The following is a 23,994-nucleotide window of genomic DNA, read 5'->3' on the forward strand; positions in this document are numbered from 1 at the left end:
TTGAATATGGCTTTTGAAACCTGTCGATTCTAACCAATAAAACTGCTTTTGTGGATTTGCTGTCTGCTGAAATCTGTTTATGGGTTTGCCGCAGGGCTAGAGCTTACAAGCATGTAAATAAAACCATGAAGTATACTGTTCTGGAGATGTAGCATCCATTCTGTTGACAAAATACCAACCCTACTTCTGTTGATTCAATAAAGAGTCGCCTCTAAAAAAAAAAATTCTGAACCAGTATAGCAAGCTGACCTGGATGGCCCAGGCTAGCCTGTTCTCATCAGATCTCAGAAGCTAAGCAGGGTCAGCCCTGGTTAGTATTTGGATGGGGGACCACCAAGGAATACCAGGGTTGCTGTGCAGAGGAAGGCACTGGCAAACCACCTCTGTTAGTCTCTTGCCATGAAAACCCCAAAAAAGGGGTCGCCATAAGTCGGCTGCGACTTAAAGGCACTTTACACACACATAGCAAGAAATGTCTAAAGCAGTCACAATTAAAACAACAAAACTTGTGTCTCCATTGCAGAAACAATACCAGGATGTTTTTTCAGAGCAGAACCTTTATGATCTTCAGCCAGATACTACTTACTGTTTGCAAGTTAAAGCATGCCTAGAATATCATAAAGCCTTATGGAGCAAAACATACTGTACAAAAACACCCAAAGGTATGGATTTACTGTTTGGTTTATTTTTCAGCTTAACCATTCAAATCAATAGTTAATTTTTTTCACCCAACTTTAGTACCTCTAATCTATGGTTCATAGTGTGGTTTGAAGTAGGTGTACCCTTTTAAATCAGTGGGCTTCAAAGAGTGTAACTCTGTTTTGGATTGCACTGTTAAACACTCACAAATAACTAAGTGTTTGGTCTGTGTTGCACCAGGGGTCACTCCCATAGTCCCGCTCAGTCTTGGAGCAGTCGGTAAGCCACACTGAGGAACTACTTCAGGAACCAACTCAAACCCTGTAGGCCTTTTGATTGCTATAAAATTGTAACTTTCTTTGTAGTTTTTTGTCATCGTTCCTGAATCTAAATAAACATGTTATTGGGTTGTTGTTTTCTTTTCTCTTTATAGCTTTGGATGGTCTGGCTGCTCCCACAAACCTTCATGTTCATGCCTTGAATATGAAGTGCATTTTGTATTGGGATAATCTATACAATGGAAGTGTAAGCTTCACAGTACAGTGGATCTAGTAAGAATCTTTTATGCAAATGTTTTACTTAACTTTTACATCCCAGCTGTTTTTGTTGAATCTTCACAGCTTAAGATTTCTAACAAAGTTAACATAAGTCCCTCCTGGTCTGGGTATTGCTTTGACCAGCCACATTAAATTATTGACTAAAAATACAAATAGGCAAGTGAGCTAAATGCATATAATGACTTACATTCACAGATACTGCAGCCACATTTTAAGAGTCAATCTTGCACTTCTGCACCTCCTTGAACACAGTGGCTTGCATTGCTGCAGTGTAGCTACCCTTTCCAAAAGCTCCTTACTACACTAAAGTGTAGGTTGTGCATGTGTGTGATGGCTCAAAGAACTCTGTGGTTGTTCACCATCACTAATGTGGGTGCCCCAGGTCAAAAGCAACTCACTGGATCAGGATAAAGAATTAAGTGATGGGTGCTTGATAATTAAAAGGGAAACCATGTATAGGTTCTAGTTGCATTGGTTTGATGGATCATGGGTTGAAAACTTGGTTCACATCCAACTCTGTTTGCAAGCAGGGATTCCATTTGCTGCTAATATGGACCCATTTGCAGTCTCCTTAAGTAATATACAGAGGAACCTATTCCACCTGTTTTCAGTGACAGAACTATAGAATACTTTTACTACTTTTCCAAAAGCATGATGCCATTAATTCCTAACATAGCAGAGAGAATTGGTGAAATTTAGAAGTGTAGGTGCTTTCTTTACAGTAAAGGTTGATAGTTTGGTTAAATAATTGCAAAGGATCACTGATTTTTATTACTGCTTACAAAGGAATGGTCAGCATTTTGTTTCAGATTTTGTGGCACCTTTTCTAACCTGAGCTATGCATTGAAAACATAGGTTCTTTTGTATTTGTTCCTTTTAAGTCCTTTGTATACCACCTCAAAGCCACAAGTATCTTGAGGCAGTGTAGAATAATAAGATATATAGAAAATCATTAAAAAGATCAAATCATCAACTAATAACTCTAGCAGTAACCAATAAAAGCAACAGTAAAAAAATATTTAAGACTATAATACAGTCGAGGAGACCCTGAGATAAGTAGTATAGTAGCATAGGGTTTTTGCCATAACACTAACCTCTTTGACACCCCCCAGGCTGTGCCAAGGATTGTGTAACCCACATGGACAAAACACTACATGGAATGGGGCTACAATGAGGAAGGGGGTAACAGGAATGTCCCTTTACCCTTTTGTGCCATTGGAAAAACAGATAACACAGAACTAGTATGCAAGCAGTGGGTTTTAATTAAATCAGATAAAATCTGTCAATGTAACCAAGAGACAGGAACCACCATATTCCACCCCCAAAATATTTTGAAACAGTTCTGACAGATTAATAGGGTTGCCAACCTCCAGGTACTAGCTGGTGATCTCCTGCTATTACAACTGATCTCCAGCCAACAGAAATCAGTTCACCTGGAGAAAATGGCTGCTTTGGCAATTGGACTCTATGGCAAACCTCGCCTTCCTCAGGCTGCGCCCCAAAAATCACCAAGTATTTCCCAACCTGGAGCTGGCCACCCTACAAATTAAATAGTAGATGTCTGGATAAATATAAACTTTCACCTGTTACCCATAACTTAACAACAAAGATGCAAGATAATGGGGAGTTCCACAGCTGAGGTGCCACTAGAGGAAAGGCACTGCCTGCAGCCACTTGCCATACTTAAGTGCGAGGGGCTTGAATAGTGTAATCTTTGATGTAGATTCTAATGGCCCCACAGGCTAATGTAGGAGAAAGGCTTTTAGGCCTGGTCTCCACATGTAATACAATGAGGCCATAACAATATGGCAAAGTGCTGAGATGCTGGAAGAGGCCGCACCACTTCAGTCTGCAGACTGCATTTTCAGACTACTGCTTCACAAGTAATCCCTTTAGGAACTTACATAGCATGAGAAGAGCAAGGCTAAAAACTTTTCCCTAATGTGCTAATTGTTGTATTTGCAGGAAGTTTTTACTTAGGGCATAATTTACAAAAAAGGACTGCCCCCATCTGCACCTGCTAATTCTGCTGCACGTGTAGACCAGGCCTAACGGTATCCAGATCACAGTCTGTTGGGGAGTTTAAAAATAAGTACCAGCACTATAAACTCTCAATTGAAACAAATTGGCAGCCTGTGATGCTCTTCTAAAACAGAAAGGATATGTTCCTGTGCTGATGTGCTTCTAGCTAGTTGCCTTACAGCATCATTGTACACTGGTTGAAGACCACACAGCAGTGATCAGGCCTGAACATGAACAGACTGTGTGAGGCCAGGCCTCTCTTTTCCCAGAAGGGATGCTGTGGCGGATCAACCAAAGTTGGTTAAAGGCATTATCCTCCATAGATGAGCCCTGAATGACTATCTCTAGCTGTGGATCTAATGATATTGTCAAACTGTAAGCCTGAGTGTACAACTCCAGCCATAACTGGCTGACTCCTCGTTATTTGGTTGGCATCATTGTTGATCCAACAGCACCTTGGTTGCATCTCATCACAAACGTCCCCCTTGCTTTTATGGGCACAGAGGCTTAGAACAGGCCCAGAATAGGCTGAGCCAAGAAATGAACTTTTCAGTATGAGGTCCCCTGTACCATCCCAAACAGGGGCACTGGGTCTTTGAAAAATACAATTAAATACAGCAGAAATTGGTTGCACAATTAATTTCTAAGGTGATAAGAGAGAGAGCTGGTGGCACTGGATCCAAGGTGATGAGAGAGAGCTAATGGCACTGGATCCATTGTGTTGGAACTATGTCTGTCCTACTTTCAGGATACCTTTTCAGATTAACATCCAGTTGTTTAGAGGCCTCTGTCTCTGTCTTGAAAAGAAAATAATAAGTCTTTAGGTCTTATAGTATTATTTCCTAATTATTTGTTTGTATAAGACAGGGGTCTCAAAACTGCGGCTCCAGAGCCACATGCGGCTCTTTGGCCCGTTGAGTGCGGCTCTCCGAACTTGGTTCAGAGCCCCTGCTCTTGCGCCCGCTCATGCCAGCAGCCGGGCTGTGGAGCCAGCGCGCCTGAGAGAGTGAGAGAGAGCGGGCGAGCAGGCGCGCTGTCTCCCCCCCCCCACACACCGTGGAAAATGGCCGGGTCCCCCTTTCCCTCAATGTTTGGGAGGCTAAAGCCTCCCCTCTAGCCGCGCGATTGCTGGGCGGGCGGTTCCTGCCCCGCCCCCCGCCTATCAGCTGTTGGACGGGGCGGGCTTCCTTTGGTAGACCTGGCCTCCGGCTGAGTCCCATTGGGAGGCCATGTCTACCCACTGGCTTTCTTGGCAGTAGACCTGGACTCCGAGGAGGGGAAAAAGTCCCCCTGCAGAGGCCAGGTCTACCAATTGGCTTCTATGGGCCTCCAGAGGCCAGGTCTACTGCCAAGAAAGCCAATGGGTAGACCTGGCCTCCCAATGGGACTCAGCCGGAGGCCAGGTCTACCAATAGGCTTTTATGGTGGTAGACCAGGCCTCCAGACGAGGACTGGACGGGGAGGGGGAAATGGCAGGGACTTACAATTTAATTTTTATCAATAAATAAGATCACTATTAAGTATGATATCAAGTTTTATTCAGTGTTAAGACTTAAAACTTTAATTAAAGTTTATTAAGTTAATAAACAGTGTACCTACCTATATAGTTTAAGTTTAAGAAATTTGGCTCTCAAAAGAAATCTCAATCGTTGTACTGTTGATATTTGGTTCTTTTGACTAATGAGTTTGCCGACCCCTGGTATAAGAAGATTAGCCATGGTAAGATAAGGGTAGGTCAGACGGCGCCCTTCTGTGAGTGCAAGTGAGAGATGGGAAGAGAGTGTTAGTGGCAATCTCATTTCCTACAGAAGACATTGATATAATATTCCAGTAATTGCAAAGCACCTAGTTTAAACATTTTTAGGCTAAATTAGTCTGTTCTGGGACTGGAGAAACTTCAGCAAGATTAAGTTTACTACGGCTGACAAAAAGTATTCTCTTGTTAGTCTCCAGTTCAGTAAATAATATCTTCAAAGCAGTAAATGTCTGGATCCACATCTGATGTTTGAATTAAAAAATCATAAAATGTAAATGGGAACAGAAATGTAAATAAAGTTGGTGAAATCCCCCACAATCACACATAGGGATGCGAGAATCCTCCCAAAGTGTGTGCTGTGTCCAGGTGTGCACTTGGGTAATGGCGGTGGCTGGAAATACTAGGCAGGCTAGAATAGTGGGCCCAAAGCTGTAGAGGCAGCACCTGGGAGGACTAGACCTTTGCCTCCAAGAGACTCATCCTGTGAAACTGTCTGAATGCCAAGATCCTAAGGCTTCATACACATGGTCTTTCTGACTGTTGCGGGGAGGGTGGCACCGTGAACTTGCCCCCTTCTCATAGCATTCTCTCCTGAAAGCTACGCATCTGATTAAGACGGCAGTCCTGGGCACACTTGCTTGGTAGTATGTCTCACTGAACTTAGTAAGGGTCGCTTGTGTAAACATGAATAGGATTGGCCTGTAAATCTGTGATAATAAACATACTGCTCTTGCATGTCTTGTCTCTTTTAATAGTGCATACAGAAGGGAGTACTCGCATGATTACTCAAAGGAATGGACCACTGTACCTGGATGTGAAAACATCACCACAACACATTGTGACTTCTCATCTTCCATTTCCTTCAGTGGAATTTTCTATCTCCATGTACGTGCCATGAATAGCCATTCCAAATCACCTTGGTCCAAAGAGCTAAAGTTTGATCCTTCAATAGAAAGTAAGCATCTCCTTTCCTACTGCCCCCTCCAAAATGCGTACAGTCCCTGTACACATGTAATGCTGTTTGTACATTTGTTCTTTTTTCAGTTTCTGTTCAGCTACAAATTATATTTCCTCCAGTGTATCTGAAGACCTTAACAGCTTCAGTCTAAAGCACATTAACAGTCTGAAAACAGTGATTTCACAAGCTTCACTGCTGATCAACTTCTGTTCACTGCAATTGAACAAATTCCAGTGAAATGAACAGAAGTTATTCAGCAGTAGTTCTTCATGGATTTCTCTTTGAGACTTCCAGATATGTGCAGGATTTAGATATAGATTTATTTATTTAGATTTAGAGCTTGTTCATGGATACAGAGCAGATTAAAACCACCCCCCAAAGTTTTACTAGCACTGTGAATTTAACAGCATGATTAAGGAGAAGGGAGTTCAAGAAGGGTGGGCATTTCTTAAAAATAAAATACTGAAGGCGCAATCCCAAACCATTCCTATGAGAAGGAAAAATGGGAGGAGCTTAAAGAGGCCAGGGTGGCTCCATAAACAGCTTTTTAAAGAGTTGAGAAATAAAAAAGACTCATTTAGGAAGTGGAAGGAGAGCCTTATAACCAAAGAGGAATATAAGCAAATAACTAGTGCTTGTAGGGAGAGTGTTAGGAAAGCTAAAGCTCAGTATGAACTTAGGCTAGCGAGAGATGCTAAACTCAACAAAAAAGGGTTCTTTTCCTATGTACAGAGTAAGAATAAGAACAAGGACAAGATAAGCCCATTGCGTGGACCGGAAAGTGAAATTGTAACAGGAGATGGAGAGGGCAGAACTCCTCAATTCCTACTTTTCCTCAGTTTTTTCTCATGAGGGAAGTGGTGCTCAGCATGGCATAAACAGAACATGTGATGAGGGAAGGGATTTGCAGCCTAGAATTGGCATTGGGGTAGTGCACAAACACCTGGTTTCTTTAAATGAAACAAAATCCTCTGGGCCAGATGAATTGCACCCAAGGGTACTCAAAGAACTTGCAGATGTAATTTCGGAACCTCTGTCCATTATTTTTGAGAAGTCTTGGTAAACAGGTGAGGTGCCAGAAGATTGGAGGAGGGCAAATGTAGTCCCCATCTTCAAAAAGGGGAAAAAAGAGGATCCGAATAACTACCGACCCATCAGCTTGACTTCTAAACCAGGAAAAGTGTTCGAACAAATCATCAAACAGTCCGTCCTTGAGCATTTAGAAAGGATGGATCTGATCACTAAGAGCCAGCATGGGTTTCTCAAGAATAAGTCATGTCAGACTAATCTTATCTCCTTTTTTGAGAAAGTTACTACCTTGCTGGATCAGGGGAATGCTGTAGACATAGTTTCTCTAGATTTCAGTAAGGCTTTTGATAAGGTTCCACATAGTATTCTAGTTGACAAATTGGGAAAATGTGGGTGAGATCCTATTATTGTTAGATGGATCTGCAACTGGTTGACAGATCGTACCCAAAGAGTGCTAGTTAATGGTTCCTCGTCCACTTGGAGAGAAGTGACTAGTGGAGTTCCTCAGGGATCTGTGCTGGGCCCTGTGTTGTTCAACATCTTTATAAATGATTTGGATGAAGGAATAGAGGGGATGCTTATTAAATTTGCAGATGATACTAAATTGGGAGGGGCAGCAAATACAGTAGAAGACAGAGCCAAGATGCAGGATGATCTTGACAGGCTGGAGAAGCGGGCTAGAACTAATAAAATGCACTTCAACAAAGACAAATGTAAAGATCTGCTTTTAGGTAGGAAAAACCAAATGCATAATTATAGGATGGGGGAGACTTGTCTCAGTGTGTGTGAAAAGGATCTTGGGGTCTTAGTAGACCAAACACTGAACATGAGTCAGCAGTGTGATGCGGTAACTAAAAAGGCAAATGCAGTCTTGGGCTGCATCAACAGAAGTATAGTGTCCAGATCACTCGAAGTGATGGTATCGCTTTACTCTGCTCTGGCTAGACCTCAAGTAGAGTACTGTGTTCAGTTTTGGGCACCACAATTTAAGAAAGATGTAGACAAGCTGGAACGTGTCCAGAGAAGGGCAACAAAGATGGTGAGGGGTCTGGAGACCAAGTCCTATGAGGAAAGGTTGAAGGAGCTGGGTATGTTTAGCCTGAAGAGGAGAAGACTGAGAGGGGATATGAAAACCATGTTCAAGTACTTGAAGGGCTGTCATATAGAGGAGGGTGCCGAGTTGTTTTCTGTTGCTCAAGAAGGTTGGACCAGAACCAACGGGTTGAAATTAAATCAAAAGAGTTTCCGTCTAGACATTAGGAAGAATTTTCTAATAGTTAGAGCGGTTCCTCAGTGCAACAGGCTTCCTCAGGAGGTGGTAAGCTCTCCTTCCCTGGAGGTTTTCAAGAAGAGGTTAGATGGCCATCTGTCAGCAATGCTGATTCTGTGACCTTAGGCAGATGGTGAGAGGGAGGGCATCTTGGCCATCTTCTGGTCACTAGGGGTGTGGAGGGGGGAGGTAGTTGTGAATTTCCTGCATTGTGCAGGGGGTTGGACTTGATGGCCCTGGTGGTCCCTTCCAACTCTATGATTCTATCTTAAACAGAGTTCACCCTTCTAAGCCCATTTACTTCAGTGGACTTAGAAGGGTGTAATTCTGCTGAGTATTTCATTGTTAGTTTCATAACCTGCTGCAATACCACATTTTTAAACATTTTTTGAAAGCCTTTGTGCTTTTTTATTGGTTTTACTACTATGGGTGTTTATGATTTTCAAGTTGCTGTTCTTATAATTTTATTGCTATTAAATTTAATAAAGTTGTCTATTAACAATCTTCCATAATCTGTCAGAAACCATCTAAACCATGGCAGATTGTTAATAGACATCTCCAAGGAATGTACATGGTGGATCTATGTCAATTCAGCTACTTCATTGGGCAATACTGCGGTGGAATTTCATCCTATTGAAACGCGACTGAAGAAAGAAAATAACATGAAATAGGAAATACCGGATTCCTGTCTCGCATGTCATTGGATTGTAAATTACTAGACTTGATTGCAGAGCATCGGAGCCAACTGGGATTTACTCTTGGTTACCATCTTAGAGATCTTAGTACCTATCGTTAGTATTCCAGAGACTTATCATATATAGAAGCCACTTAGAATTGAATTGAAAATTTAAGATTTGTACATAACACTAAAGTTGGTTGGTTTAATTGTGTGCTTAGAAATGACATATATTATGGCTTAATTTTGGTTATAAATTGTTATATGTATTTGCATTGTAACTTTTGGGCATAGTTGCTGTTTTTTTGATGACTATCACCTGCAGGTTGGCAATCTTAAATTGAAATCAATGTATGCTAATTTAAATAGAGGGTTTACCATGTTTTTTTGGTGTGTTGGTAAATATAAATTAAAATAATGTTGGAATTGAACTGTATAAAATTTGTTTTTTAAGATGAAATTGGCCCGCCAAGTGTCAAGGTTAATGCCAGTGAGGATTCACTTCGTATTTTTATTGTGCCACCCGGAGAATTGGAAAATAACTCAATGAGCAAATATTATCATTTTAATTACAACGTTGCCTATTGGAATAATTCTTCATATGCCAAGGTAAAGCGAATTATAAAAATAGTTTCACTTGAAACATGAATGAGAAATCATGACTAGAAACTTGTAATGCAAACCAGTTCATGTGTTTCCCTAGCCATCTTTGGTGCTTCAGGCATTTGTTAAAGCCCCTCTGTCTTTTACAATCATCCTGGGAAGTTACAGACCTCTTTGTTATACAGGTTTTTTTCCTTGTAAAAACTATTTCAACATTGAGCCCAAAATATGGAAATATTTTGCTTCCTTAGATAGGTACAATATGCTAGGGTTTTTTTTACCCCTTAGGGGATTTTACAGCACACTCCTTTGGAAGGTTGTGCCATCCTCATATGTCATCCTCTGTTAGTATTACTGGCCATGAATTTTTCATCTCTTAATGGTGTGCCTGTCACCATCTATCCTAATTTTCTGTCTGAATGGTTTACCCAAATACACAGACGTTCACCAGAGGAGGGAATCCTCATAGGCAAGTTCATCAGCAAAAAAAGTGGGGGGATTGCAGAACTGCATTTAATGCCCTTAAATGTGGGGCTGTAGTGTGCATGGCAGTACGTACAGAAGCTCTTTTTTGTTTGTTTTTTGTGAACAACCATTAAAGTAATCCATTAAAGTTTTATTTGCAGTTCAGTACCTTTTGAATGGCCCAGGCTAGTCTGATCTCGGAAACCAAGAAGGGTTGGCCCTGGCCAGTACTTGGATGGGAGACCACCAAGGAATACCAGGGTTGCTATGCAGAGGCAGGCTATGGCAAACCACCTCTCAATGTCTCTTGCGCTGAAAACCCTACAGGGTCGCCGTGAGTCAGCTGTGACTTGATAGCATTTTATACACACTCGCGCAAATCATCCTTTATTATCACAAATCCCTCATCAAACATGGTTTTGAAACTATACCATGTTCTCCAAACAGAAAAAAAAATAACCATGGGTTGGATTCTATTAATCCTTTCTGCTACATTGGATCTATGACTCTCTTCCTCTAAGTTGTCCCTCAACAGAAAGATTTGTTCCAATAGAGAATGGCTCTTTGTGATGGAGAAAGGCTTCCTCTGAAGAGAAGTCTTTTTTTCTTCTTCTTGAGGAAGGGTATCACAAGATCCAGCCCTAGATTAGCACAACATAAACTGTGGTGCTTCCCTCCTGCCAAATGCAGACAGCTGAAACCTGAGCAAACCTGTTCAACTAGCAGCTGCTCTGCAGCTACCTGTACTACTGCACAGGTTGAAGCAGGTGCAAACACTGCTGTCGAGGGAATTTCCATAGATTTCCATCCGTTGCTGCCTGGCACATGTAATCTGCTGACCACTAGAATGTTCTAAGGCTGGAGAGTTGGCAGCATATTGCTACAGTATTCTCTGTGGCACCGCAAAGTTCTGGGTAGCGCTCCAAGATAAATATTTTATTTATTTAAAACATTTATTGGACATATTTAACCCAAACTGTAATTAAAATGACTTTTGCTCATCTTTAAATTTTTAAATTTTTGTTTCTCTTACAGGACAAAGTTAAAGCAACATCAACATCATTCATAATCCCAAACTTGTCTCCTTCAATGGTATACTGCTTAGAAGCGCAAGCGTTGTATAATTCAAAAAGCAGCAACTTTAGCAACGTGACATGCATTGAAACTTCCCACGGTATGGCATGTTTAACATTTATTGGAATGTACTGCTCAGAATTTGTAACGTAACATAAGTTATCTACATAACGTCCTATGAAAATGTGATATATGTGTTTCTGTGTTCTATGTCTTGGTTCAGGTCAGTGAGCTTTGGTACAATGAGTATGGAAAAGACTCATCAGACTTACATTTCTAAACATACAGTAATCCAGGAAAATAAGTATTTTTAAAAAATATTTTTATTGAATTTTATGGGGTACAGAAATAAAAAAGGGGATGGGGGAAAGGAAGGAAATAAGATTAAGTTTGTGTCCAAGTTTTGTCCGAATTTTAACAATACACTGAAGACACATCTCAAAAATCAAATTGGCTTATAATACACCCTATAGTTCTTTTCCATCCATTTAATCATGCACACCTTGACTTGTTCCGACGCCGTTTTAATTGACAATAAAAATTGATATATTTTTGACAATAAAAATTGATATATTTTAGACAGCAAGTGTTCTTGTGACTTAATTATTATTTGTTCAAAGTCTGTCAGTTTTCTCACTATACCTTTATTATCACAGTCAGTCTTCAAACTTTGGACTATTCTATGATAAGTAAACCAGGAAATCTTTATGTTCTCACTTTGGGAAAAGAAGTATTAAGTGTAAGGTTCAATACAAAATTTTTGTACTGTGTATAAAACCATTTTTATTTTACTGTGACTTTTAGACCCAGTAAGTTTCAAATTTTTCTTATGAGGAACAGTGAGTAAGGTCTGCCTCTTCATACCACAAACCTTTTAAAGTTTAAGAATAAATTTTAAAATAGTATATTTTTCAATATCTAAGTAGCTCAATTCCTTTTTATTTTCTTTACAGGAAAATCATATGAAGCTTCTCTTGTCATCTTGATAGCTTCCTCTGTTGGCGTTGCTGCTGTTGTTGCTGTCTTGCTCTGCACGCTCCGGTATATGTGGAAGCAGATAAAATATGCATTCTTTCCCTCATGCAAACTTCCATCAATCATAGAGGTATTTATAAGCATTAGCTGTCTTGTTGCAAATGATAAATGATGAGATTAATATCCTAGCAACCTCCATTGTGGGGTTCTCCAGTGTCCACACAAAGCTCATAGTTAGCAGGCATTATCCACAGTGATAATATGTGAACTGAAAGAGATCCCAAGTGTACCATTGAACAGACATTTTCAGAAGCATTTCAGAAAGTCCATGCCATTTAAGGAGTTCTGTGTTGAGCATATTAATTTTATTAAAGCTGAATATATTTGCCTGGTGAATCTTCAAGAGATTATTTTGGTGCATCCATAAATCTCACTAATGCTGGATAAAGGCTTGGCATTTAACTTGTAAAAGATCAAGTAAAATCTTAGAATTTTTTTTCTTCCTTACAGTTCATAAACCTAGCAGTGAAAATAAGAGGTTTGGTTCCAAGTGTTGCCTCTTGTTTTTCACTTCCTTCAGAGTGGTATGCCAGAACAATGCAAATGCCTATTTTGCCAGATCAAGTAGACTCCCTAGCCCACATTGTTTTAGCATGTTCACAAAATAATATTGCACGAAATAAATATATCACTCCCTGGATAAAACAGCTAATGACGCTTTCTGAGACGCGGTTACTGCATTATCTGCTATCAAGTAGATCGGTGAATTGCATGAGAGATGTGGCAACTTTTCTCTTTATAGTGTCAAGAAAAAAATAATATTCCTTTTCCCCTTTTTAAAGGGGTGAGATGGCAGATGAATAGCCAATGGCTGTTAAATCTAGGGAAGGGAATAGAGTGGTATCCGAACAGATTCTTCATATCTACCTGTATTCAATCATAAAAAAAGTTAACTACATTTCATACATTTAATTGTAAAACATCTTTCAAATCGCTAATAATTTCTTCCTGTTTGTTGCACAAACTTTAAGTTAATGGAAAATTAACTTTTTCAGATCTGTTTTTGTCATACAAATTTTTAAAAGAAAGCAACAAGGCATAATTTTTAGCTGCTTGTGCTATTGTATTGCTCTGACCTGGATAGGCCAGGCTAGCCTGATCTTGTCAGACCTTGGAAGCAAGCAGCATTGGCCTTGGACAGTATTTGAGTGGGAGTCCTCCAAGGAAGTCCAGGGTCGCTATGCAGAGGCAGGCAATGGCAAACCACCTCTGAATGTCTCTTGCCTTGAAAACCCCACCAGGGGTTGCTATAAGTCAGCTGTGACTTGATGGCAAAAAAATTGCATTACAGCATTGAAAGTATAGGATTGGCACAGCCAACCCAAGGGGTTTTAGCACTGTGAAAAATGTGAAAATAAGGGTTTGTTAAAAAAACAAACACCTGTTCATTCCTGGGGGCCGTTTTCGAGATCCAGTTTTGGCAAGAAAGCAGGATACAACCCTGATATCTAGCTCAGTATTCTGTACAGTGTGTCAGGCCCCTTTCCTTCAGCAGAACATTCAGTTGAGAAATGCTCAAACAATTTTTACCTGGGAGACAGTGTTGAATTTCCTCCCCCCCCCCCCAATTATCTGGCTCACTCTGTCGATAAGGTGGAATCTAACGGAGGCCTGTCCTGTACAGCTATTGTGAGTTCCAGTTCTTAAGTTGTAAACCGTCACCTCACCTCCTGAGCCAAGTTTGTGAGTAAGGCCAAACCACATAATGCTGAACATTCTGTCAAGGTCATTTGCACACAAAACACATGAGTTATGTTTACACCTCTCCCTGCCCCAGTCCAGGAAGGGATAAAGAATTTTTGATTTGGCAGCAGCACCCCAACAATAAGAGATTCTGCTCCTCCCTCTCCATCTTTGTCTCCCCCACCCCCATGCCAAATCCTGCCTCCCCTGGCAGCCATTCTCTGAGTTCTGCAGAGCCAGGGAAGTAGCAGCTGGGCAACTCCCCCACCCTTCCCTGCTGACATGGTGACACCATCCCAGGGGATCTCTAGCATGCCCACCACATCTGAAGGGATCCTGTGGTGCTGCTTGTAAGGCTACAGTTCATCTGGTGACAGCAGCCCTTGGTGAGGCATGTCTGTTCCTCACCCAGAGACAGCCCAGGGACAAAGGGGCACTTCTGGAGCCTCAGGGAGGGAGATAAGGAAGGATGTAGCAGTACCAACCTGGCTGCCTCCCCTGCAAAGCCCCAAGTTGGCCTGGCGTCACTTGGATCGGCTTCTCTGGTGTGCACAGGTGTGGTACCCCTTATATTCCTTGTCTGAACCCCACTGGGTGTCTAGCTGCAGGCACCAGCCTGTGTTCAGCAGAATGTAGTTGGCTGCCTTGCAGTGCCATGAAGTGACTCAAAAGCTTATTACGGGTGTTTTTTTCTCACTGCTTTCGTTGTGTCTTTCCATCTACAGAAGACTGTAAGAAGTGATCCAAACAGTTCCTATTTGATATCTTCGGAAGAATCAACAGACAAATGTGTCCTTGTAATTGAAAACAGCATTCCGCATGAAATTGACCAAATTAACTGTAAGGACCACAGACAATCAGAACAGAGCTGTCGAGACTCAGGAAATTATTCCAATGATGATGATATTTCTGGAAATAAAGAATCACATGAAATTAAAGAAACAAAAGCAGTATGACCCGGACAATGGATAGAAGCCCCAGGATAAGAGGAACAGTATAGTAGCACCTTATTGAATTACCTATAATCGTTTTTATTATATCTGTTCTCTTTTGTTAAAAGAGACTTTATGCCAGAAAGCAGATGGATAACTGACTCTGATGCCAAAGATTTTATTATGTAGTACTATCAGAAAAATGGCAGGAACATATGAGAATATTTTTTAATTTGAATTATCTTTGTAAAGGTATGAGAATTTTGCTAAGCTGTTTACATGTTTAAGTGTTTTGGAAACACAAAGAGCAGCTGAAAAAAACTGCACAGTAAACTTAGGCTGTGCTAGGAAAAGTTGAAGGCAGCAGGAAAAGAGGAAGACCCAACATGAGATGGATTGACTCTATAAAGGAAACTATGGCCCTCAGTCTGCAAGACCTGAGCATAGGGTTGCCATGAGTTGGAAGCAACATGACGGCACTTAACACACACACGCACACACAAACTTAGGCTGTATTCATGCAGACTTGAGTTTTACAGTATCACCTGTGAATATTACTAATATATTCTGTTCGTAGCAAAATATAAGTCTAACAACAGGCTATATAAGCCTCCAAAAAAAGTACTGGTACACATGAACACATGAAGCTGCCTTATACTGAATCAGACCCTTGGTCCATCAAAGTCAGTATTGTCTACTCAGACTGGCAGAGGCTCTCCAGGGTCTCAGGCAGAGGTCTTTCACATCACCTGCTTGCCTAGTCCCTTTAACTGGAGATGCCGGGGATTGAACCTGGGACCTTCTGCATGCCAAGCAGATGCTCTACCACTGAGCCACAGCCCCTCCCCTGATGGAGCCATAGCTTCTCCAGCTTTTCACAGAGGAGACTCCAAATCTGCACAAGCATTGGTGCTACTTGTTAACTGGTGTACAGAGCACAGTTTGACCACAGTATCAGTGGTGCCTTCCAAGAGATAGTGTTCGTTATTAACGTAATCCTGTACAAGATCAATCATTCCTTCTTTACAGACAACTTAAGCCCAAAGTATGTAATAACCAACACTGGGAGAGGTAGTCAAGGCTTCTTCCAGGGGAAAATCCTTTGAAGAAGTTAAACAAATGAAAATTGTGAAGAAAGGCATGGCATGTCTTAAGGTCGTTAATAATTATTTTAGCCAGGCTCTCCATTTAGTGGCCACCTGCAGCTTGGAAAATAAAAATACAGTGTTATAAATGTTACAGTAGATAATAGGGTTTCTTTATTACTGCCTATTTTTATCAGTACATGCTTTCAGTGCCTTTCAATTTTAACATAGGAAAAACAACCTCCTGTTGAACAGGAAGTAACACCTGTAATTCAAGTGTGAAAATATTTGGAAACCAGGTTTCAGGGAAAGACTTTGTAATGATATAGTGTGCCTCTCCTTAATTTTCCGTGCTATTGAGGGGGGAGAAAAATCAGTCCTCCTATTAAAACGATAACTTGTTTAAAGCTAGCCAGGAAACACTGCCAGTGAAATCTAAACAGTTTGTAGGAAAGGATGATAGTCTTGTAAGAAAATAATGTGTCCTGTTGAATCATACCAGTGGTCCATCTAGTCCAGCATCCTGGAAGATTGTTATAAAATTACCCTGGCCAAATCGAGCTAGCATGGGAAAGGAATATCAGTCAATAAGTTTAATATGGTCCAAGACCAGCAAATAAAAGATATACATAAATATACATATACATACATAAAAAGGATAGCAAGTATATACCCCAGTAAATACTTGTCACGAATAATCACTCTAATTGGAATCAACATAAATATAAGTCTAAAATCGCTCAACCATTGAATTCAACCCATGCACGCCTAGTCCTCATACCTTGCCATCCAAATTTGGCCACTTTAAAAGTTAGCTCCATGTCCTTATCTGAGAGCATGTTAGAGAGACGGATTGCTCTGGATCTCCCTGGGAAACCAGCTATTATAGAGGAAATGGCTTCTTGTATCTTACTATAAATTTTACAGTCAAACATGACATGTTCGAGGGTCTCTATACTCCCATCAGAACAGGGGCATAAACGTTCACCATAAGGTAACTTTTTGTATCTCCCAAAGTAGTTGAAGGGAGAACGTTACATCACATCAGGGTGAAGGCCCTCCTGTAGTCTGGATTATCCAAGTGGTTAAGATAAGACATCGGGACCACGTTGGTAAGAGTGCTGCAGTTGTAACACACATTTTTAACTATTTAGTTCATGCTGTCTTTCTACATCCAGAACTCTTTGCCTTATCAAGGCCCTGGCCTGTAAATAGTCCATTGATAGGAGCAGATGTTGTGAGAGACCATAGTAGCCTAGTTTGTTCTTCAGGTTTCTCAACTAGGGGGAAACAAAAGTATCATGCAAAATTAAATTAACTAGTCCTTTAGGATGTAAAGCTATTTTAAGCCAATAGGAGATTGAAGCAATCCATATCCTTGCTTCAGTTGTGACCTCCCCCCTCTCCATTCGAACTGCAGCATTGGAGACACTGGGAGGGGGGAAAGGAATATAAACCCAATAGGGATTTTTGTTTTTGTCTGTAGTGTTTGTATTCTGTTACAATGCAGTCATTTTTTAATAAATGTCAGTTTTATTTGATGAAACAATCCTGTTCACAAATAAATAATGCTGGATCTAATCAGTTCTAATGTAATCTGTTTCAGGCATTCTGACTTTTAATTTCATAACAAGGTAAAGGTCCCCTGTGCAAGCACCGGGTCATTCCTGACCCATGGGGTGACGTCACATCCCGACATTTCCTAGGCAGACTTTTTGTTTGCGGGGTGGTTTGCCAGTGCCTTCCCCAGTCATCTTCCCTTTACCCCCAGCAAGCTGGGTACTTATTTTACCGACCTCAGAAGGATGGAAGGCTGAGTCAACCTTGAGCCGGCTACCTGAAACCAACTTCCATTGGGATTGAATTCAGGTTGTGAGCAGAGCTTGGACTGCAGTACTGCAGTTTACCACTCTGCACCATGGGGCTCCTCATACGTAAGGCATATCACTTTCTCTTATTCCATAACAAGATGTATGAAGACAGAGACTCTGTCTCAGTACCGGTAGAGTGACTGCACAGCTCTGGGTTAGGCCAGTGAACTCAACAACGTAGCTTAAAAAGCTTTATTGATAGAAAAATTCAAGAAAAATATAAAAATACAAGTTACATAAACAATGGCAATAATAAAATAATAAATTTAGCTGGCTACATAACACTAAGTTGTTACATTATAAGCTGGATCTTAAAACTAAAGATGTTCTTCACTGGGACAGGTGACCCTTAACTCCCTATCAGGATGGACATTCAGGAGAAGTCTCTAGAATGATGGTGTAAACTGGTCTAAACGATGATAAGGTTCATCTCTGACATCTTCACACAGATGTTCTTACTCAGTTAATTAAGAGCAGTATGAGCTGGTGACCTTGATAGCCAGGTATAAGCTACAAATGGTGTTATGGGAACAATACAAAATGCTGATTCCCAGGAACACAAAATGGAGAACATAGAGGTAGTAAGAATCAAAATTATTCTTCTGTCTTGACAAGATGAACTGCCTCTTCTGAAAAATATTTGCCTTCGTGTCCCTTCAAATTGGTCAGAAGCTGTTTTTTTTTTCAAAGCACTTCCCCAAATTTAAAAGAAATGTGTCAGAATTAGGCCACCCTTGAAATCAGACAATCAGGGCCAGACTACACATTACTATTTATAACAAGTTGTGTCTGTGTTTTCCAGACTTGACTTGCTTTATCTACAGCCACACAGCATCTGTGGGGAATGGCATTTTAAAGGTCTCGAGGGGCCTATTTCCACTTGAGACTTTCCTTTGCAACAGTAGTGCCTTCAGAAGATGTTATGTAAAATGACATTATAAGCCCCAGAAACTGCAGTACCAGACACAATCCTCAGAACTTATTCATGTGTTGTGTCAATGGGATCATGTCAGAGAGAGGCTGAGATCTTCAATTTACAATCTCACATTGAGATATTCTACTATGGATAAGCAAGAATTCATATCAGGAAGACAACTTTGAAATGGGGAGAGAGCCGGCAGCCTGTCATGTATTTGTTTACCCTGAAGAAGGATTACAGATTCAATCGGTCATTGCCAAGAATTTTTCTTTGAGAAAGATTACAGAACGGAGAAGGACTTTTGACTTCTTGTCAAGAGTTTAATCTGTGAAAGGGATGTTCATCTCGAAGGATTACAGAATGGAGACTTGACTTCTGTGAGACTACACATCTTTGAACTTGCAGATTGGTGTTAACTTGTTCAAATAAATTATTGATGTAATTAGGTTTTGCCCTACAGCCGTGTACTTTGTTTACACTTTTGGTATAGCTTAGCTACTGTATTTTTGTCAATACTGTTTAATAGCAGCCACCCCATAGTAGTAGTTAAGAGTTTCAGCCTAGGATCTGGAAGACTCAGGTTCAAATCCCCACTCGTGCCATGGAAGCTTGTTGGGTGTCCTGGGACCAGTCACAGACTCTTAGCCTAATCTACCTCACAGAGTTGTTGTAGAGATAAAATTAAAGAGAATTACGTATGTTGCTTTGAGTCCACATTGTGGCGAAAGGCAGGGTATAAATGTAGTAAATAAATAATAATTTATCTGAAGATGGGGGGGGGGGCAGATCAAAGGAAGAGAGAGGGAGAGAATGAAGCAGGGAAAGGTTGCCAGGAGGGAAATAGTAAATAGTGAGTGGTGTTTTGCTATGTAAATATTTTGTGTTTTTTAGATTTCTGTGATTTAATGTGGGATTTGATATGTGCATTGCTGCAGTTTAAAATGCAGGACTCCAGAGTAACAAAGAGGGCTGAATGGGTGATTGAAGTGTGTTGTGATTGGATGGGGAGTAGGAGCCCTGTGGCGCAGAGTGGTAAGCTGCAGTACTGCAGTCCAAGCTCTGCTTACAACCTGAGTTCAATCCCGACGGAAGTCATTTTCAGGTAGCCGGCTCAAGGCTAACTCAGCCTTCCATCCTTCCAAGGTCGGTAAACTGAGAAGCCAGCTTGCTGGGGGTAAAGGGAAGATGACTGGGGAAGGAACTGGCAAACCACCCTGTAAACCATTAACCCACATACCGTGAGAAAAATAAGCTTGTGTGGAAGTCATTAGCCTAAGTGGCAATTGTGAAAAACAAGCCTGTGTGTGGCTAGGTCTATCAAAGAAAACTTTAGAGAAAGGAGGAGAACTGTAATCTGAAACCATTATGCTTCTGTACCTATCTGAAACCATTACACTTGTGAACTATACTGAAACAGTTACACAGTTATACTTCTAAATAATCTCAAATTACATTTAAGTATTTACATCCAGGAAGTTCAGCGTGGACCAAATGAGTATTGGGATGTGAACTCACATTTAGATGTGCATCAGCATAAGCTGCACATGAATCTCTCTTGCTGGATCAGGGCCAAACAGTGTTGTGACACGAAGTGTTGTTCCTTATAACAGAGTATTTTTGTTTACTAGACTGAATCCAGGAACCTAGTGCTTCTGGTCGCTGTAGTTGCCCTCTTTCATACAATTATATATACTTGTACATATGACTATTATAGGAGGCAAAGTTCACCATAATGCATGTGCTTGCTCCATATTAATGAGAACTTCGTTGGGCCTGTAAACTCAAGCCACATGGGGAGAGCTCCCCCCCCACAGGCATTATCAGCTGATAGAACAGACTTTGGGAAGTCTTCTGTTTTTCAGAAGACTGCTAAGAGGGCAGAGCCAAGTACAGCCTTCCATAATCCATCAGGGTGGCTCAGGGAGGGAGAAAGATAGCTGTGTGTTCTGTTCCCAAAATGGTGGCAACAGAATGTGTGTGCTGTATTGTTGCTTTGAGTACTCTTTAAATAAATAACATGTGCAAAATCAAGGCTCAGTTTGAACCAGGGCTCAAGTTTTAGAACTTTTTTCTCAGACTCGTAGCTCTGACCCAGAACACATTAAGTAGTGTCACTGAAAGCATGCGGGGCACACCTTCCTCACGGCTGAGTAATCATAAACTGGTTCTATGCATTTGAGATTAGGAAATGGAATTTCAAGCCAAAAGGTGTGACTGCCAGTGCCAGGCAGGACTGAATTTCAAAGGCTTTCTTTTTAGAAAGTTAGGCTCCGGTAGTGGAGAATTCTTTAAGTTATTGGTGATTCACTAGGCAGATTTAAGCATAAATACTGGAACTCATGAGTCATTCAATGAATCATCTACCAGTTCAGGATGCAGGGAAGAAGGTATGTATTGTCTCAGCAAAGGCAGTAAAACGATATTCAGGTAAATTTGTAAATAAAGAAAATATAGCTTTGTTGTCATTTGTTTATATTTTTGGCACAATACCTCCCTTGAGAACAAGAACTTCCTAATTTTGTCCATTATAAATTTCTCCTCTGTAGTCTGTTATCTACCTAATTTAGTAACACTAACTGCCTCACTCTGATGTGGCTCTAGAAATCCTCACTCTCTTCCACCTCTGTAGCTCTAGTAAGTTCTGCTACATCCCCTCCTCTATCCTTGCTCTTTGCTCAAGACAGCCTCCTTCCTCAATGATTTATCCATTCCAATCCACTTCCCACTATTTCCTTCCTTTTCCAACACCTTCAACCCTTTCCTCCTTCCACTGGACATTTGTGCTGCCTTGATTCAGCTGAACACTCCCTCCTGTTTGATTGCTTTTATATCATGGGTTTCCACTACTCTGTCCTCCATAAGAAAAAGCTTTTCCTCTTTTGAGGGCCCCCAAGACATTAGTTTCTGTTCCTCTTCTAGTCTACCTTTTTACACTGTCCCTCCACAATCTCTTCAAATTCCACAGCATTAAGTACCACTTATTCATTGATAATACCCAGCTTCTCTCAAGATTCTTCTGTTTTGCTCCCTATGTTCAGGCTGTCGATTGAATAATTTCTCTCTTCACATCATTACAAAAACACACCCCTTCCTCTCTAACCCTTTAGCAAAACCTCTGGCTCATACTCTTCCCCCATATCTTATATTCTAATGGCGGAGTTGAGGATACTTAAATCCGGTGACTGGAGCTGTGAATGGGCAAGACAGATCTTTCTACAAACCTGAAAAGGGCCCCAGGTTTGCAGAAAAATGTGAAATCAAAAAAACCAACATTGGGGAGGTTAAAAACTGTCAGACTCTATGACTTCGTTGCATCTCAGGAATTATCAACTTCACTCCAGACATCTGCAGAGAGTTTGAAAAGCTTTATTCCAAAAGTAACGAGTACAGAAGTCTAAAGGAACTTAAGGTTAGAATGAGACAATACATTTAGAGGTCAGTTTTATAGGATGCACACACTAGAAATGTTTACACGTAGAAGCTTTGAAATGCAAGACATCAGAGATCTCTCAACATCAAGAGGGAGAGAATTCCGGTCAAATCACACCTTGAGATCAGAGCAGAATTACCATAGGGAAGTTACTTTGAAATGGGGATCTATGGTGCCTCTGGCTATCACACCTCTGTCCCAAACTGAAGAGTCTTTCCCACGGGAAGAAAGGGTGGAGGTGAAGTCACGGAGCTTGCTATCCAGGGCTCGACTGCATGCCCTTGCTGACAAAAACCCAGAAAGTGACAAAAGGAACACCTGTAGCTTTAAGCAACAGATTCCCTTAGTGGCTGTTGCTAGGCAACCACAATATTCCAGGCTTGGAGGTTCTGGGAGTAAAAGGCACGGGGAAGGGGCAGAAACCTTTCCAGCCCTATTTTGACCTTTGAGGGAGGGCACCTTGGGGCTGGGCCTGACTTAAGGTTGCCAGCTCCAGGTTAGAAAATTCCTGGAGATGTTGTGGTGGAGTCTGAGGAGGGCAGGGTTTAGGGAAGGGAGAGGGCTCAGCTGAGTATAATGTCATAGAATACACCCTCCAAAAGAGCCAATTTCTCCAGGAGGACAGATCTTTGTTGTCTGGAGTTCAGTTGTAATTCTGGAGGATTTCCAGGTCCCACTTTGAGACTGGCAACCCTCGGCAGCAACCTCTGAGTGACTTGATACTACCTGACTTCCATGACTCAACTAGGCCTGGCTGCTTGCTATTGTTCAACAGTAGCTAACCTATGAAAGCCAGGGTGGTGTAGCAGTTAGAGCTTCAGAGCAAGGTCTGCGAGACCCAGGTTGAAATCTGCATCTTGCTGTGGAAGCTCACTGGATGATTTTGGACCAATCACATACTTTCACCTGAACCTACCTCACAGGGTTGTTGTGCAAATAAAAAGGAGAAGCGGAGACTAATGTAAGCTGCTTTGTTCCCCACTGTGGAAAAAGAGGGTGGGCTTTGAGGAAGGGAATGACCTCAGAAGGGTGTAATGCCATACAGTCCACCCTAAAAACCAGCCATTTCCTCCATGGGAACTAGGGTTGCAACCTTCAGGAGACAGAGATCAGCTCCCCTGGATAAAATGGCTGCTTTAGAGGGTGTACTGAGTATGGCATTATACCCCACTGAAGTCGCTTCCCTCCCCAATCTTCACCCTCCCAAGGCTTCAACCCCAAATCTCCAGGAATTTCCCAACCTGGGGCTGGCAACCTTAATGGGAACTAACCTCTGTAGTTGGGAGATCCATTGTGATTCAGGGAGAGCCCCTGCCACCACTGCTGCTGTGGGGTGGGGGGAAGCAGGTGGGTGGCTGGGAGTACTGTTGGAAAAAGATGGGAGGCCGGGAGGGTGATGGAGAAGGCAGAAAGAGACAGTGATGCAGTGGGGAGCAGAAAGAAAAAGTGACAGGCAGGGAGGAGAGAGAGAGAGAGAGAAACAAAAGGGGTAGCAGGAAGGAGAAAAAGAGAAAGGCTGAGATAAGTAGAGGGAGAAGGGAGGAAGCAAATCTGGGGTCAGGGTGGGATAGCTACTTCGGCAAGTTTCTTGTGGGTCCCCACTCGTCCCTATCTGCATTTCACTTCCTAGTCGTTGTTGTTCCCTCATTCCAGTTTTTAGACTGCATGCTTCCCGGGACAGAAACCTTCCAAGGCCCACACACCCCTTTGGCTTTCATTCCATGAACTATGCTTGCAAGAAAAGAAAGGATGTTAAAGCCTGGAAGTTCTAATCAGAAGTCCAAATCAATCGCGTAATTGTGAAATTCACTGAGCGTATAGCCCGTTACGGTGATAATGCGTGACTCTGGAGCCAATACGGGGGTTACCGCACTTGTATTCCCAGCGATGTATTAAGAGTTTGAAAACGTTGTGAAAATACTGTTCGCACTTTGTTTCGCCCCTTTAGCTGCGAAGACGTCTTCCAACCATTTATAAGCCGTAGTATCCA

At 41.5% G+C, this 23,994-nt stretch overlaps 1 protein-coding gene across 1 annotated transcript in view; it reads left to right on the forward strand.

Moving 5' to 3' along the window:
* IFNAR1 (interferon alpha and beta receptor subunit 1) overlaps window positions 1–14,753 on the forward strand; it is a 29,949-nt gene extending 15,196 nt beyond the window's left edge. Inside the window, 7 exon segments of the mRNA XM_056858215.1 lie at window positions 524–662; window positions 1,073–1,190; window positions 5,730–5,929; window positions 9,362–9,516; window positions 11,011–11,158; window positions 12,018–12,154; window positions 14,493–14,753. Of these exon segments, the coding sequence (XP_056714193.1) occupies window positions 524–662; window positions 1,073–1,190; window positions 5,730–5,929; window positions 9,362–9,516; window positions 11,011–11,158; window positions 12,018–12,154; window positions 14,493–14,753 (1,158 nt within the window).
* The last annotated feature ends 9,241 nt before the right edge of the window (window positions 14,754–23,994 follow it).

The sequence above is a fragment of the Euleptes europaea genome, chromosome 12, assembly GCF_029931775.1.
Source record: "Euleptes europaea isolate rEulEur1 chromosome 12, rEulEur1.hap1, whole genome shotgun sequence".
Classification (NCBI taxonomy): Eukaryota; Metazoa; Chordata; class Lepidosauria; order Squamata; family Sphaerodactylidae; genus Euleptes; species Euleptes europaea.